Source organism: Eubalaena glacialis, chromosome 12, assembly GCF_028564815.1.
Source record: "Eubalaena glacialis isolate mEubGla1 chromosome 12, mEubGla1.1.hap2.+ XY, whole genome shotgun sequence".
Classification (NCBI taxonomy): domain Eukaryota; kingdom Metazoa; phylum Chordata; class Mammalia; order Artiodactyla; family Balaenidae; genus Eubalaena; species Eubalaena glacialis.
Window position 1 is genome coordinate 26,094,359 of NC_083727.1, and position 17,519 is coordinate 26,111,877.

Below are 17,519 nucleotides of genomic sequence, written 5' to 3' on the forward strand. Positions count from 1 at the left end.
GTACAGCAGAAACTCACACACCATCGTGAATCAGCTATACTCCAATAAAAATCAGTAAAAAAAAATTTTTTTTAACATCTTCATTGGAGTATAATTGCTTTACAATGGTGTGTTAGTTTCTGCTTTATAACAAAGTGAATCGGCTATACGTATACATATATCCCCATATCTCTTCCCTCTTGCGTCTCCCTCCCTCCCACCAAAAAATAATTTTTTTTAATTTTTAAAAAGTATTTGAGATTTGATTTAGTCCTCATAGCTCTTTTCAAAACCTGAAGCAACAAAAAAATCTGCAAATAATCACTTCTACGTGATTATGTAACAGAAATGGAAACAATCTGAATACGAAATCAGAATGCCAAGAAATAGTTTATGAACCTGGCTTCTTTCTCGTATACTAAATATCACTGAAGAAAAAACTCATTAAAATAGAAATATAACTGAAGAAAAAAAAATTAACATATCCAAGTTCTTTCTTATAAGCAAATATTTAGTGTGCCTAATTAAAAATTTTGTTTTAGATTTATTGTGCTCAAACAATAGAAAGATGCCATGTTAAACATAATACTGGACAGAGTAAGTGCCCTGTGGGTTTAAAAATGCCTGGAAGATGAATCAAAGGATTAAAGGAAAACTGATTCACAACTGAGGGGGAAAGTCCACTATGGAGTATGTTCTCATTATATCACTTCCCTGACATCAAATGAAATAGACAATCAGACTTGATTCAATAGCTTGTTTTTGTTCTAATTATGGCTTATTCCTATACCCTAAAAAAGGCTTTGAAGGGCTCCCAACTATTACAAATCACAGTCAGACTGAAACCTTCTGATATGCATAAAATTCTACAATAAATTTATAATTGGTGTCTCTTAACAGTGTTTTCCAGCTACGTTTGTCTTCATTCTTCTCCCTCGGAATATAAAACTGAGTGGAAGGCTTAAATCTGCTATGTCTCATTCATACATTCAGTTCTCTGTACAAGAATGCCTGACAGACTCTGTTGCACATCTGGAATACAACAACGCACATTCCTCTGTATACAGGATGACATCACCAGCTTTTTATCATTCGGACAAATACTCTGAATCATATTTCTAATAATGGTGAAGATATGTAAACACACACACACACACACATATATATATATATTCATATTCATCCACGGTTCCTCATCCAGCATCTTTCCCACCAATTTTCTCATTACCTCCTATGGTTGTACAAGATGGCCAGCTGGCTCTGGGGTAAAGCTCAAGACCATGGACAAAAGTAACGCTCAGTGGCTAAACGGGATCAAACACGGCCCATTAACACTGTTATTTTCTCCAACTCATTTGGTCACACACACACCTAGAGGTGGAAAATGCCAGTTGTCTTTTGATGAACATTCCCAGGCACTGTACCAGGAGGCTCTTCTGGTATCATCATCATTGCCTAACCCTGAAGGCAAACCTTATCACAGACCCAAAACCATAGAAAGTCTCACTGTAGCTTCAAAAACGCTTTGGATAGAGAAACAACCTTTAGAGCAGTGTCATCAAATGTTTTCACTCATACAGCCACTAAGAAAATTTTAAAATTCCATTTTTCACACATTTTAAGTTGACATTTAAATTTCTCAACCATAATTTTAATTAACTGCAAAGGCTGTAATTCTGGCATATTGGAATTAGTAAAATTTTAATTAAAACATATCACTCATTTCAAGGTATCTAATGAAATCCAAATACCACACCAATTTGAAAACCACCTTCATCCATCAAAAAATATGTGAACAAACTCTTAGAGTAAAAAAGGCTGTATCGTTCTCTTGTCTCCTGGAACTTGTATTTCCACTTTACCCCCACCCCCAACCAGAGAATTTTCTCTTGATATAACATGCTTTAACACTTGATTTTATTAATCTCCCTATTATATTTCTCTGTAACAAAAATGTATATAAAGTGATTTTTAAACATTTCCTGTGGCTATAAGGCTTAAAAGTGTTCCATTTTCTTCTGATGCAAATGACTGATCCAAACAACATTAATAATTAAAAGAATGTTAATATAGTTAACATGGAAATTACAATTTTATTGGAAATGTATTTCTAAAGAAATGGACAGGGCTTATTAATTTTTCTCAACTAGTTCATATATCTATAGATGAATATTCTCTATTGCTATAAGAAGGTGGGGTTTAACATCAATTCCATACCTTTTTCCCCACGTTTAAAGATGTAAGCAATAAGAAACCTTTTTTATATAAGAAAGGAATGAAGGCGATTTATCATCAAAAAATCTTTTTGTCTATTATCTCATAACTAGATTAGGTTCTCCTTCAATTTTGTTGAAAGCCAAGAAGTAAAAACTAACCTGCAAAAAGATGTGTGCCCTGATCACTGTATTCATCCCCTTTATCAACACAGACACTAATATTTTCACAGTCCTCTGTTAGTAGGAAGAGGGTTTTGCACCCCAGGAAAACACACCACAGTCAGATTCAGGATGGGATGGGTAACAGCTGTCCTTTGTCAGGTAGGAGAAGGTTAAGAAGTGAAATGGAAAAGGAGACGTGGCAAAATCAGCTCTGAAGCAAATAATTTTAAGACAGGGTACCTACAGAAATTGGGAAATCGTCTCCTTTAAACCATCCATGCCTTCGTATCTCTTGGAGTGTTTTCACATGGATACCCCAGCTGGAATATACCTCCTCCGGGCAAGAATGTTGCTGCCAGACATTCTACCCATTTAGAAGCTTTATACCCACAAAAGTACACTTGGTTTGATTAACACATGAATTACCTTACAATATATCAGCCTGTAGCAGACATTACAGGAGAAGTAATACATTTTTAAAAAAGACAGAAACAATTTTTGTTCAATCTACTTGAAAAGAGAGAAAATACCTAATAAATCAGTGTCCTGACAATATAGAAACTATATGCAACAAAAGATTGTTTTTAATAATCTCAAAGAAAAATCTGGAAACGATCCAAATGTCTAACAATAAGAAAACTGCGAAATAATTTATGTTGCAGCAGCCATACAATGGACATATATGCAATATTTTAATTTGAAGAACATATATTGACATTAGAAAATGTTCTTCATATGGTGCTGACTGAAAAAACAAGCAGGAAACAAACTTGTAAATAAAACTTCATATTAATTTGTATGTGTGCTGGGGGGAAAGTCTATTAAGAAAATCTATTAAACCGTTTTCAGTGGTTATCCTTAAGTGGTATAATTATGGGTAACTTTCTTATTTGCTCTTTCCCAATTTCCACAAAAAGCATGTATTTCTCTCATGATGGTGGAGGGGGGTGGGGAGTGGGAAGAGTTGAGGAAGTGGGGAGATAGAGTCACTGTCTCAGGGCTGCTGCTGATGCCTATAGAGTTTGTGAGATGGTGTCCAACCAAGGGGCCAGAGAGAGCTTAAATCCAACCCACATGGCGCAGGGCTGCTCTCCCACTAAGGGGGCGCCATTTCCCAACTCACAGTGGAAGATTCTGTCCACCGTCCACATCCTCACTTAGATTTCGGTCATTTCTCTCCTTGACCAATTTTATCCTTTCATCCCTGACTTCCACAGCTGGTTCCTTTGGATTACTGACTTCACTCACTCCAGGACAGGTAGAAATCAGTGCAATCAGCTTCCCATCATGCTAACCTCATGAAATATCCCAGTTCACTGATGCAAAAAAGCCACCCGTCAGCAAGTAAAATGCTATAAACAGGTGAGGTTTTCTGGCCCTTCAGGAAAGCACAGCAGGCAATTTTTACTTACACTATGTTATACAACTCCAGTCTCCTTACCTCAGCAAGTGTGGAGGGATCTTGACAATGGTATCCACACTATCCAGGGTTTCTGCAAAGGGAAAATTACAAAGTTAAAAATAAATATGTAAAGACTGAGGATTTAAATTGTATACAAATTTCACTGTTAGTTTCTTTTTTCCCCCTGGAAATTCCTATAATTATAAATTAGTCATTTCTCAATCATCTGCATGCAAATCATCCATACTTAAAAATCCTTTTCCTTTGCTAGCCCACAAGACTTCCTCTCAGAGCTTAAAGATTAGGACGCAGTTCGCTTAGAGACAGAAAAAATAGTTAAATTCCTAACCTGAAACAGAGTGCCAATTTAATCTAGTTACAACTGGCTAAAAATGCTATATTCTTGCAATAACAATAGAGAAAGGAAAGCTATTTCCTTGAAAACACCGTTTTAATACCCTTAAATAATAACTTATACTTGTGAGAGACTTTCAAGTTCACAAAGCACTTTATGCAACAGTTCATCTCACACACATTTATGACACGGCAGATGAAACTTTTTAAAAATCATACTATAGTTAAGGATACTGACTGAGAGGCTCACCCCCAAGTCTCATAACTCCGACCTGGATGTGCAGTACTTTACCATTGTTGTGGATTATTCACCCTCTTGCTGCCTCCAGTTGTTGAGATAATGAAACATTCACTATTCTCTTCAAAAATAGAGACTTCTATTTCAATAGCTCCAACAATCCTGCACCCAATTCCAATGTGTGTGTGTGTGTGTGTGTGTGTGTACGCGTGCACGCGTGTCAGGGTTGGGGGCGGGGGATGGTTTTCCCACACCAACAAGCAATTCCCTGACAGCAGCTGGATGTCCTCCAATTTAACACAACTCTGACACGAACTGGAGAGAGCATCAGATACCACAGATTTGGGCTCAATCCTACAAGCCTGTAACACACCCCCCCCAACCCCACCTTCAGATGCCAATCTCAAGTCCGGTTGTCACCTGGGCTTCTGACCGACTGGCCAGAAATTAAAGTTTCCAACAACCCCCTCCTTGGGTTTAATTAATTTGCTAGAATGGCTCACAGAACTCAGGGGAACTTTCACCTAGTAGATTACTGGTATGTTACAGAAGGATATAACTCAGGAACAGCCAGATGCTAGAGATGCATGTGGCAAGGTGTGGAGAAAGGGCAGAGAGAGTTCGTGCTCTCTGGGTGTATCACTCTCGCCAAATGTCCCTGTGTTCATAGGCCGGGAAGTGCTCCAAACCCCATCCTTTGGGGGTTTTACGGAGGCTTCATTACATAGGCATGATTGATTGGCCATTGGTGTATGAACTCAGTCTTCAGCTCCTCTCCCCTCTGTGGAGGTCAGGGGGGCCCTCTGTGGAGGTCAGGGGGGTGGGACCGAAAAGGATGGTTTTCCTGGCAGCCAGCCCCCATCCGTAGGTGTGGTCCAACAATCACTTCATTAACCTAACAAATGACTCTATAGCTCTCTTCACGTGGGAAATTCCAAGGGTTTTAGGAGCTCTGAGCCAGAAACAGGGACCAAGACCAATATATATATTTCTTATTATAAATCACAACATCACACACTCCAACCGGTCTCCAGTTTTTCTGTTCAAACTCTTGCCTTCTCTCTTCACTGTTTAGAGTCAACAAGCCCTGTTGATCTGAACGATTTTTATTGGGGAAAGGAGAAACATCTCTCCCCACCCTGCTAACAGATCAGAGGGAACAGTGGACACCAAATGTATCCCTGAGACTCAGGACTAAGAACAGGCCAAAACATGATGATAGCGTCTGGGCCCGCTGTGGTCCATGGGGCAAAACAGTGGGTGTAAGCCAGACAGTTAGCAAAATAGAAAGATGGATCAGGAGGGTCGGTGATGCTGTGGCCACAAGGCCAAGGGATGAAGTAGAAGGACTGAAGTCAGTTCTTAAGATGAGACAGGATAATGAGAAAACAAAACCCTGAGATGCAGATGCAGGGAGTGAGTCTGTATCTCATGGGTGAGTCCAGGCCAGCAATCAGCAGGGCGGAGCCAGTGCCCAGGACAACTTGATGCTGCTTCCCAAGAAGAGGGTCTGACGCTGAACAATCAAATCGCTGTGGTTTTCCTCATCACACAGAAGAGTTTATATTCAACTCAGGATGTGCAACAGTGCCCAACTCTACAAGTGCTAACAGAGAGCTAGAGGAAAGGGAAAAGAGAAAGGCAGTCACAGAGCAGCCATAATGAGCCCATCCTGTTCCAGAAGGGATGCCGGGTAGGAAGCTGCATCGGGGGTTGCATGTCAGAGCACAGGTGAAGCCCAGGGATGTAAATGTGGGCATTGCATTCTCAGAAACTGAACTGAAGCTGTGGCTCTGAAAGTGTTCAACTCCAGTCGGGCTGCGAGTCAGAGACGAGAGCTCATGGCTCATTCTTGTGAAACGCAAACTTTTAGGCTGGGGAGGAGCTGGAGCTGCAAAGGAGACGGAGCAGCGCAAGAGGTACGATCGAAACAGACAGGGTGCGGGCATGAGGCCAAGGTCAAGTAGGGGCCCAATGTGGCTGAGAGGACCGGTAAGAGGGATGTGAGAATGGTCTGCTAGACTGAGGTCTGGGTACCTTATTCTTCAGTTGGTGGAAGAACAGAGAAGAAAGTCAGATCGCAGTGAGTTGAAAAGTGAGCAGGAAGTGAGGATGTGGACACAATCACCACATTCACTTTTTTTTTATTATTAATTTTTATTGGAGTATAGTTGCTTTACAATGTTGTGTTAGTTTCTACTGTACGGCAAAATGAATCAGCTATACATGTACATATGTCCCCTCTTTTTTGGATTTCTTTCCCATTTAGGTCACCACAGTGCATTAAGTAGAGTTCCCTGTGTTATACAGTATGTTTAGTTACGTTCACTTTTTAAGAAGTTTAGCTGTGAAGGTAACAGATGCTGTGGCTGGAAGGAAAAGCGGATGGAAAGATAGACGGAAGGATGGTGGTTAGATAGACCATCCTTCTTCTCTTACTTGGTATTCAGGCCTCTAATTTTCTTTCTCTTCTCCGTTTTCCAAATCCATTCTACAGGAGCTCCCTGGTATGTGCAAACACCTAAAGTTTCTAAAAGGGACATGGTCCAGTTCTAATGTTCTGCCATTCTATTTCATCCTGCCATTCCCAGCTCCCAAGACTCCAGGATTGCCAGTGCTTGAAGGAGAATGCTATTCTTTCAGGCTCTCCACACGCTGACCCAGTTCCTTGTTCTTTTCTATTCCTTAGTCAGACCATTTCCTCACTGACAAGAAAAGTATCTAACCTAGATAGCTTAAAATAGAGAAAAAGTACATACATGTTCCTTGCCCGTTATTATGCAGCCATTAAGAAAACTGATTTTCAGAGACATATTAATAATAAAGTGGAAGAAAAGCTGAAGTTAAAAAACAAGTAACAATCTGCCATATATGTATAACCCTTTGCAGAAGGGAAATACTCCGAAATGTGATTAGTGTTTTCTCTGGGTGGTGACATTATGGGTGATTTTAATTTTTTCTTTATAGTGTTCGAATATTTTTCAATATTCTAAAATGAGCATACATAACTAGAAAACAAGACGAATATCACTTAAAACCCAAATAAGACATTAACATGTTGATTTATTTATGTACTGAACATGTGCCTCTCATATTGTAGGTGCAGAAGCCACAGACAAGCATAAGCAACAGTCCCGATGCTCAAGAAGCTCACGTCTACACTGTAGACATTTGTTGCTTTGGTTGACTGGCATCCACTCCGCTGCCTCTGAAGCAGCAAACCCTAATTTTGTTTTGAGGAAGCCATCCTTCCCTGACTCTGGTATTTCACTGGGCCTTGTAGCCAGCTAGCCCAGAGGACTGGTTCAAGGATACATACTCAACCCATCAGGACAAAGAGAGAACTGTGACACCAAGGACTGGGTGGGAGTGACTGGAAGAGCCCCACTCTCTTGAGATGATCCCATGACAGGCCTAGTGGGAAATGACCCCTTTCTCCTGTAAAGGCCTAAATGTGGAGATGCTCTCTCTCTCTCTTCTATGACAGTTTTAATGGGAGATGACTCCTCTCTCCTGTGATGGTCTAAATGTCTTTCTCCTATAATAGTCCAAGTGGGAGATGAGCTCTTTCTTCTGAGATGGAATAAGTGTGAAGATGACCCCTCTCTCCAATGGTACTTTTGATAAGAGATGACTCTTTCCTGGGATGGTCTAAATGTCATGGTGACCCCTCTTCCCTATAATGGCCCAAGTGTGAGATGACCCCATGATGGTCTAAGTCAGAGACGATCCCTCTCTCCTGAGATGGTCTAAGTGTGCTGATTCATGAACCCAAAGCTGTGGAGACTCATGCTGAGTGCTCAAAATCCCAAAAGAGCAGAGCGAGGTCCTTGAAACAGCATCTAATTCCTGAACCAAACTCAATCCACAGCTAGCCTTCCAAGGGGTATTTAGTTCATAGAGTGAATACATGCTATTTTGCTTAAGTCTGCTTGAATCAGTTTTTTTGGTCTCCTGAGTCCAGTATATTTCTCAATCATCCTGCCCCTAAAAGAGGAGCTTTGTGCATAACCAACTATAATCCCCAGCAGCAGGTGCTATAAGAGGGTCCTGAGAGCAGGGCTCAGAGCCCAGAGGAGCAACTGATTCGACGGCAGAGCTCAGGGGAGGCTTCGTATGTGAGCTGGGCCTTGGGATTCTGGAAAGGGAAGCTGTGGCAGAAGGATTAGCACGAGCCCAGGCAGAGAAGTGGGCAGCACACGGCATGTACAAGAAAGTACGTGGCTTACTGGGGACCGACGAACCCTTGCTATGGGGGCGATGGGAAAGAAGGCTGCGGCTAGATTCCAAAGAGCATTCTAAGGAATTCACACTTTACTCTAAAAAAAAAAGTATGGGGGTTGAGGAGCGAAAAGCATTTTATAGCAAAAAAAAAAAGATGGAACAGTGGAAAATGGATTGGAGTGGGAAAGAGAACAGGAAACCATAGCTTCATGTCTTTGTTTCTGCCTCATGCTCCCTCCAACATACCCTTCTAACAAACTAATTAGAGGGAGAGAGCATTTTATTCATCTTTCTATCCCCACTGCTCAGTACAGAGGAGGATAGAAGAAGAAGAGAAGAAACCCACAGCTTACCCATTCTCCAAGTCCAATTTACTTCAAAAGCCCCACCAGCTCACACCAATCCCCCCAACACACCCCTGACCCCACATTCATCCCCTCTTCTTTGATCTCTTTTCCTGGTTTACTCATTCCAACCTGCACAATGAATTCCCTGCACTGTTATTTAACTGTTTCATGAGCTCCCATCTCCTCTTGCTGACTAAGAACAGCCACTGGGAAAAGAATCACATCTACTCTTCCAGGCAGGCTGGACTCCAGGCTCTGCTCAGATCATCTACCTGCCTCAGCTCTGGGCTTTGAGGTCACTTCAAGGACCTAAACTAGGCAACACTGCACTTTAACTTAACAAGATGTTGAGTATCAAAATTAAAATTAAAAATACTAGATTCCTCTCCTCCTCCCTGTTATCTAAATCTGCTTAACTTACAGCAAAATAATAACGAGTACAAGGAATAGCATGTTTAGAGTGCAGTCAGCCCTGCTTTATTATGTTACCCAGCCATCTGTGACCCTTCATTAGAGGCATTTGAGAATCTACCCTGATCACTCTGCTGAATGACAATGGCAATGCAAAAATAGTACTGTGGCTTTAAGAGCCTTGTTTCTCACTTATGTACCTGGTCCATTTTTTTTTTCCTCTAACAGTAAACAAATGGTCAAGTTCTGATTCTGCCTATAAGATAAACTTCCTAGACAACATTCTAGGGAATTTTGTGATGATAGGCAGACATAAAAAAAACGATGTGGCTGTGATTGTACACACACGCTCAAACATATGTGAATTCAGACCTTCTAAATACTAACCCAGTCACCACCTAAAGCACCATCAGAATTCTCCATTTAGTGGAAAACCTGCTAATAGCCCTTTTCTATCTCTTTTCAGGCTGTACCACAGTACAGTGTCATGACAAGCGCTGATGGCTCTCTGGTTGAGAGAGAAAGGGATTCAATTTTATGTTTTAATTAAGTGGCAACTGAGGAATCACATGCAGGCTTGGGCAAGGCCAGAGGCCAAGAGAGCTGCCCTGGTGTCTCCTTCGCCTTTCCTTTTTCTTCTCCTAAAGCATCACTGTCACCTAAGTATGCTCCTGATCTCTCTGCATTCCCACCCAGACAATTTTGATTGCCCACGTTCTTGCCTAAATGGAATGTCATTCAGTTTTCTCCGAGGTTGAGTTCTACAACCTGAGTCTGATGGGAAACACAAATTTGCTACCTGGAACTTCTTTCAATGCTTGCGCAGCTCACAAATCTAAAATCCCACCTGTCTGAAGGGCAGACGACAACAGAATTGCAGAGGTAACACCATCCCACCCGTATGTTATTCTTCATGTAGAATAACCATGAAAGCTAATACTTAACAAGCTGGCCTCTATCAGGAAAATCAAATTAAATAAGCTATTCCTTCCCGGTTACACTCGCCAAGGTTTTGAGATCGGGGTTGATGGTTCAACTTCCCTTTTGCCCACAGGCGCTTCGGAATCAGGCCCCTGGATTCCCACCGGCTTGCGGTCCTGACTCGGAGATGGGTGACCACCGTCCGCCGTGCTGGGGATCTGAAGAAAGGGGCCGCCCGGAGGGGAGGACGGCGTTTCCCCGATAAGGTTTGGAAGAAGATAAAGAGACCAGAGGAGAGGCGGATGGATGTCAACGCCCGAACCCAAATTCGCATATCACACATCAGTTTACCGAGGCAACTCTGGCAATTGCACGAAATGCTTCGGTCACAGATGCTCAGTGAAACCCCCCCACGCAGAGGGGCCATTGCAGCCAGCCCGCGCGACCCTCCGGCGGCGGCGAGCAGGACCCACCGGCAGGTGCCCTACGCCCCGCGCCCCGCTCGGCGCACTTACCCAGGGCCCAGGTGCAGCTCTCTTTGATGGCTTTGTACTTGCTCCCGGACGCTTCCTTCTGCAGCTTCCTTAGGATCTCTTCCATCTTGACCTTCGCCGGGGGCCGGCCGCAGACAGCAAGGGGAGCGCACGCGAGGCCCGGCGGGGACGCCGCCGCCACCGCAACCCGGCCCTGGGCGCCTAGGCGGCCACTGCGCTCGCCCCGCTCCGACCCCGCGCGGCGGCTGATGAATCACGCCCGCTCCATGCCGCCGCCACGTCAGGCCCGGAGCCCCGCCCGCCGCCCCGCCCGCCCGGTCAGGTGCGCCCCGCGCGCGGCGACGGCCACGGCGACGGCGGGCTGGGGATCGGAGGCCGCGACTCGGCCCCGGCCCCCGAGGCGGTCCCGGGGGCACGGAGGCTCACGGAAAGGTGGAGGTGGACGTCCTGGGCTGGCTGGCCGGCTGGGCGTTGGCCGGGCTCGGCCCGAGGGAGCGTTTGGCAGCGGCCGGCAGCGGGCGGGGAGGAGCCTCGTCGCTGCTCCCGCCACACCCCCATCCGGGGCGGGCGGAGTTGGGGCGGCCCGGCCCCGGCTCGCGGAGCTCCCGGCGCCGCGGCGTGGCGCCCTCTGCGTCCCGCCGTCCAGGTGCTGCCCCCTCGGTAGTGATGAGCAGCTCTTCTGGGCCGCCCTCTGTGCCAGGCTCGGTGCCAGGCTCGGGCGCTACCTGTGAATAGACTGTGATTCTGCCCAACCATGGATTCCACACCATCTCACGTGTGTATATGTGTGTGTGTGTGTGCGCGTGTGATGAACATCCTCATTATACACAGGTTAAGGTACTTCCCAAAGCAACAAGATTTGGAATCGAAACACACTCTTGCATCCAAAACCCCTTTTAAAAATCTTTCTTCCATTTCCCTTCCTCTGTTGACCTGAATTGTTTTCCTCTGAAGAAAAATAAAGGCGGGGGCGGGCGGGGGAGTGGCGCACAAGGGCTACCTGACTTGGGTAGAGGTGGGAGAGGTGGACAGAGAAAGCTTCCGCAGTGAAGAACCTTCAGGCTGAACTTGGGAGGCGGACATGGGGGGCCGGATGGGGAAGGCAGTGTGAGGCAGGGCCTCTACTCTTGGGAGAGCACCTGTGTTTCAGGAACTTCAACTCGGGGTCAGCGATGGGAGCCCTAGGATGGTTGCTGCAGGAAGGAGGGAGAGGAAAGCAGGAGTCTTATTTGGAGTCTCATTTTTTTCGCTGTTGTGAAAGCTGTGGTTGGGAACTAAGAAAGGATTTTAAGCATTTTTGTTGTTCTTTAGAAATGTAACTGTAGTGGTAGTGAGGAAGTTAAATTTCAGAGGAGTAGACTGGCAGCTGGGAAAAGAGTAAGAAGATTCTGCAGTAATCTAGAAATAAGTTAAGCCAATGATAGATGGAAAGGAACAGAGGAAAATATAGCAAGAGATATTTAAGGTGTCAAAGCAGTAGGATTTACTGACTGATTGGGGTAGTAACATATGGGATAACTTCCAGGTTTCTTGTTTGGGAAAATGGGAGGATGGTGGCCCCATCCTCCAAGTTTTAGAAGAGAGGAAGAGAAAGGTTTGGAATCCAGGGGTTATATGAGTTCAGTTTTGAACACGTTTAGGTTGAAATGGTAATGAGATACCATAGGGTGTTTTATTTATGGGCAGGAACTCAGGACAGGGCTCTGTGATAGAAATGAGGATCTGAAACCATCAAGTATTGAGAATTGTTGATGCCTAGGATTTGGCAAAGGTTGCTGGGAGGCAGTGGATCAAATGGGAAGAGCAGGAGGCCAGAGAGGAAGTTGGGGGCATCTTACCCTCAAATGATGGGCAGAGGAGCAAGTGCCCACAGAGGAGGCTGAGAAGGAGCAGTTAGAAACCCGCAGTGCGGGAGGGCAGCCAGGAGAGGGAGTGTCACAGGAGGGTGTCCAACAGACGCGGGTGTTAAGACTGCTGCTTAAGCCCTCTTGGTAGTGAGGAGGCAAAACTTGCAAAGTCTAGCCCCCATAGGGACCCTTCTACTCACATCCACACACTTTATGAAACCATCATTTGAAGAAAGGTTTCCAGTGCTAAAAAGAAAAAAAGTTCAGGGGCTTCCTTGGTGGCGCAGTGGTTGAGAATCTGCCTGCCAATGCAGGGCACACGGGTTCGAGCCCTGGTCTGGGAAGATCCCACATGCCGCGGAGCAACTAGGCCCGTGAGCCACAACTGCTGAGCCTGCGCCTCTGGAGCCTGTGCTCCGCAACAAGAGAGGCCGCGACAGTGAGAGGCCCGCGCACCGCGATGAAGAGTGGCCCCCGCTTGCTGCAACTAGAGAAAGCCCTCACACAGAAACGAAGACCCAACACAGCCAAAAATAAATAAATAAATTTATAAAAAAAAAAAAAAAGTTCAGAAACACTGTAGTCGATAATATAATTATGTTAGACTACATTGTTAACTATTTGGAAATATATATATATAGAGAGAGAGAGAGAGAGATCACAACTTTATACCGTATAGAAAAATAAATTACAAATGTGTTTATGTTTTAAAGAGTTAAATTTAAGAATTGAACCATAGAAGGTTTAGAAGAAAATGTAAGTGAATATACTTATCTTAATGCATTAAGATTATTTCTAATAAACCAGCTAAGGAAGAAACTGAAAGGTAAACAGATTTGACTATTTCAATATGTAGAAGCTTTATGTCCAAAGTTCCATACAAAAAATAAAAAGCAAAAAAACAAACAAAAATAAAAAAATAAAAATAAATAAAAAGCAAATGACACTGTGAGGAGCAGATTGAAAAGAGAGTGACTCACCTTTTAACTTTATGTGTAGTTATGTTTTTTACTCTTTTTAAGATTATTATCTTTATAATTAAAAACAAATTCACTTAAGCTATATACCAGAAAAATAATATTTCAGAGATAAAATGATTCAATACCTTTGTAAAAAAGCTTTTACAAAGTATTAAAAAAAACAGATGCACACTTTAAAACAATAGGCAATAATATGAAGTCAGTTCACAGAGGAATAAATACAAATGACACAACCTATGAAAAGTGTTCAAGCAACTACTAATCAAAAGAGCACAAAATCTTTCAATAAAAGGTGATTTTCTTTTTAATAAAATTGGCTAAGAGATTTAAAATACTATTGCCTGGTGTTAGTAAGGAGCTGGCCAATTAGGTCCTCTCATGTTATGGGTGCTGGTGGAAGGGTAACTTGGTACCCATTCCTGGAGGGATTCTGAATGTGTATATAGCAGAGGTATGGCTCCAACCCAGCAACCCCACTTTTAGAAATTCATCTTAAGCAAGTGATTATGGAAGCGGATAAAGGTTTTGTGATTTTTTTTCCACAAGGATTTCAGTGTGTCATTCAATTATCTTTAAAAATTGAAAACTATCTAAATGTCCAGCAACAGAGAAATGGATGAATAATTTATGATGTATGTATCCATAAAGCAGCAAAGTATATAGCCTTTAAGAATAATGCAGGAGAGGAATATTGAATGACATGAAAAGCAGTTTCTACTGTATAGTTAAATGAAATAGAAGGTTGTAAAATGCTATGTACTTCTTTGCACTAAATGAGCCCCATTTTATTATTTAAATATTTGATATGGATGTACGTATGTTTTAAAATACGTACATATATATAAATGGAAAATAAACATAAACTATTAACAGTGTTTATCTCTGATGGGGTTATAGGTGAGTTTATTTTTTCCTTGAACATTTTTACTTTTATGATTGCAAATTATTTTTTTTAAGTCGTGGGAAAATGAAATAAAAGTAGTATCTGGGCAACAAGGTCAATGGCCACAGAGAGGACAAAGATAAACACAGCAAAGGATTAAATGGATGTGAGAGTTTAGTCAGGAAGCCTGCCCCAGAAGAATAATGAGGGCAGAATCTGGTTGCAGTGGATTAAGAGCAGGTAGAAACACATGTCTAAATAACCCACTCAAGATGTTGGCTGTGAAGGAAAGTAAGAGTAGAATAGTTAAAAGACCTTTTTTTTAAAAATGTCAACTCATGGCAGAAAATGTCCTGAGTCCACCCAGTATACACATAGGTACATGTATAGCTAGATTAAAAAACTGAAACAAAAATTTTATTTCTAAAACAATACTTACTGTTAAATAAAATAGACTTACTATTAAATATGATTTTTATGCATTGTTGCAGGCACGCTTACCCGTTTGGAAATTCAATCCAGGTTGGAGACATGAACACAATGCTACATGCATGACACAGGTGCTTTGTGCTTTGATGTCTATTTCTTTCCACTGTTTTTAGTTATGTTGGTTAAAAACTCTGGTTCACACACAAATAAATGGTGTGGATGCTATTAATAACAATATACTCTACTTAGCGACTGAAATTGCAAATTTCAGTGAAGTCTTCTTTAATCTTAATCTAAAATGGTGATAAATTTATAATCATTCTTCAAGATATTTGAATAACAAAGTATTAGTAATTAGTTTCCTTCTTTGGGCATCAACTTTAACTCAAATATGCATCCGGAATTTTAAAAAGCAAATGGATCTTTTATCTAAATGCTTTTCCTTGATATTTCAAATTTCTTTTTTGGAAACGTTTGAAGTTTCAAACAAATAATTGCAATATTATTAGTATCTTTCATTTTATTGCATTCAAAATGTTTTCATTAATAATGTTCTCTTCCTGTGTTGCAAAATGTTGAGGACATAGAGTAACCACAGTGATTACTTAAAATGTATTTTGTAACTGTTGGATATAGTCAACATCTTGAAATATATTTTTACTTTTTCCCTATAGATCCAAATTCAGTTAATTTAAAATGTCAAAAAAAATCTAGTTATATTTGCCAATTTTGTTTCTGAAACGTCATCTCCAAAAATGTTAGCCAAAGGAGATTGCTTTTAAACAGAAAAATGTGAATCCCGTTTTTTAGTTCATATAACTTAATCAGTATTTTCCTCATAACAATCAATTACTCCAGTATGATATAACATATGCACATATTAGTTAATGGAAAGGCTAACAAAGATCCAACAATACAGTGGTTTACAGAACACAGACTTTTATTTCTCGCTTAAATTAAGTCCTGAGTTGGTGGTGCAGGTTGATACAGCAGTTCCAGGAGATCATTCAAGGACCATGTACCTTACATTTTACTCCTCTACCATCCCAGAGCAAGTTGTTCTCATCTGTGTGACCAAGGGTGGGTCCTAGGCAGGTTGTGTTCTAGTTCACAGGAAGAGGAAGAGAGAGTAAATGAGTCCAGGTCTCAGATGTAGATGTCACACAAATCCATTTTCCTATATTCCATTGGTGAAGACAGTTGCAGAGACACACCTGGGTACAATATAGTCTATCTGGGCCCCCAGGACCCCTGCCACAGTTCTGTTCCTGTGACAGAGAGAGGAGGATTTGGTGGGTGACAGCTAATCTCAGCCACACCTTGAATTTCTGAAGAAAGCACATCAAAAGTGCTTTGTCTTAATGAAATCAAACAACTATGATTTGTTTTCAAGAGATTCAGTAGAGACTCAGTAGAATTCTTAAGATGCCAAATCTTTACAATGTGTGAAACAGTAATTCCAAATAGTAAAGTAGATGGTAATTTCTAATAATATTTTAAATTACTTTGTTATGTTTCCTGGTCATATTTACTTCTGAATCACTTGCAATTCTATTACAATTTACCAGTTTAATTTATGTTTTCCAAATAATATATTTTTCTAATTTTATCAAGTTACTTAAAACAGTTATGGGTTAGGTTAAATTTAAACAACACAATAAATCCTTTATAAAAATTGTCTTGCCATTGTAAAGCAATTATACTTCAATAAAGATGTTTTTAAAAAAAAAAAATTGTCTTGTCATATATATTTGGCATAAACTGAAAGTATATTAGTGCTCTCATTAAGTAGAGTCACATAACCTATGTCTGCTCACATCGGCCTAATAAGTATTAATTCTATTCTGTATGTTCTATAGAACCACAAATGTGTTTAAGAGAATGTGTTATCACTTAGAAGTATATTTTTAAATTTCTCAGCTGATTTATCATCAAGAATCATATTCACCATGTCCATGTATGCCGAGAATAGTTTTTTCAGTAACTATGTGAGTAATTTTCTCTCTCGCCACACATATGCAACTAAATATGATAGTAATACTTTTTCATTAACTGACCTGAAATAGTGTTGACAAATTTATGTCTTTTTTTCTTTCTTTGAAAATATTTGAGGACCTTACTAACCAGTTTGGCTTGTATTTCCAAGTTTATATGTGTGCGTACAAATTTAAGCTTTCATTTGCAAAAATATTACAAATAATAAAGTTTCAGTGGTGTTGAGCATTTGACAAACTATATTTAATCTTTATTAAGAAGGCTTGAATTTATTTTTTTGATTAAGCTCAAATTTTAAAATTTATTGATTAAAAGAAACATTTTTCCCAATGTTTTCACTGTTTGTTGGTCCAAATCTGGCAGTTCAACCAGAACATCCTTCTGTGCTTTTTACATCATCATTCTCATTTCTTCTAATAGTAAAATAAACTATTTTAAGAATAGCTTATACAGGTTTGATTAAAGTGTACAATTATCGCAAAGCCAAAAAATGCCTAACAATTACACCTAATCCAAAAAAACGCATAACCAAAACTTGATGGGAAGTCTTGCCAATAGTGGATAAATTCTTCTAAACTTCATTTCATGATTAACTGTAAATTACACTGACACACATTAAACTAGAAAACATTAACTT

At 41.2% G+C, this 17,519-nt stretch overlaps 1 protein-coding gene across 1 annotated transcript in view; it reads right to left on the reverse strand.

Annotated features, from left to right (window-relative positions):
* Positions 1 to 10,969, reverse strand: part of ARFGEF3 (ARFGEF family member 3) — a 199,544-nt gene extending 188,575 nt beyond the window's left edge. The window contains exons 1-2 of the mRNA XM_061206836.1: positions 10,770 to 10,969; positions 3,799 to 3,850 (exon numbers count right to left, since the gene is read on the reverse strand). Of these exons, the coding sequence (XP_061062819.1) occupies positions 3,799 to 3,850; positions 10,770 to 10,854 (137 nt within the window). The 5' untranslated portion in view covers positions 10,855 to 10,969. The remainder of the gene's footprint in view (positions 1 to 3,798; positions 3,851 to 10,769) is intronic.
* Positions 10,970 to 17,519: the final 6,550 nt, after the last annotated feature.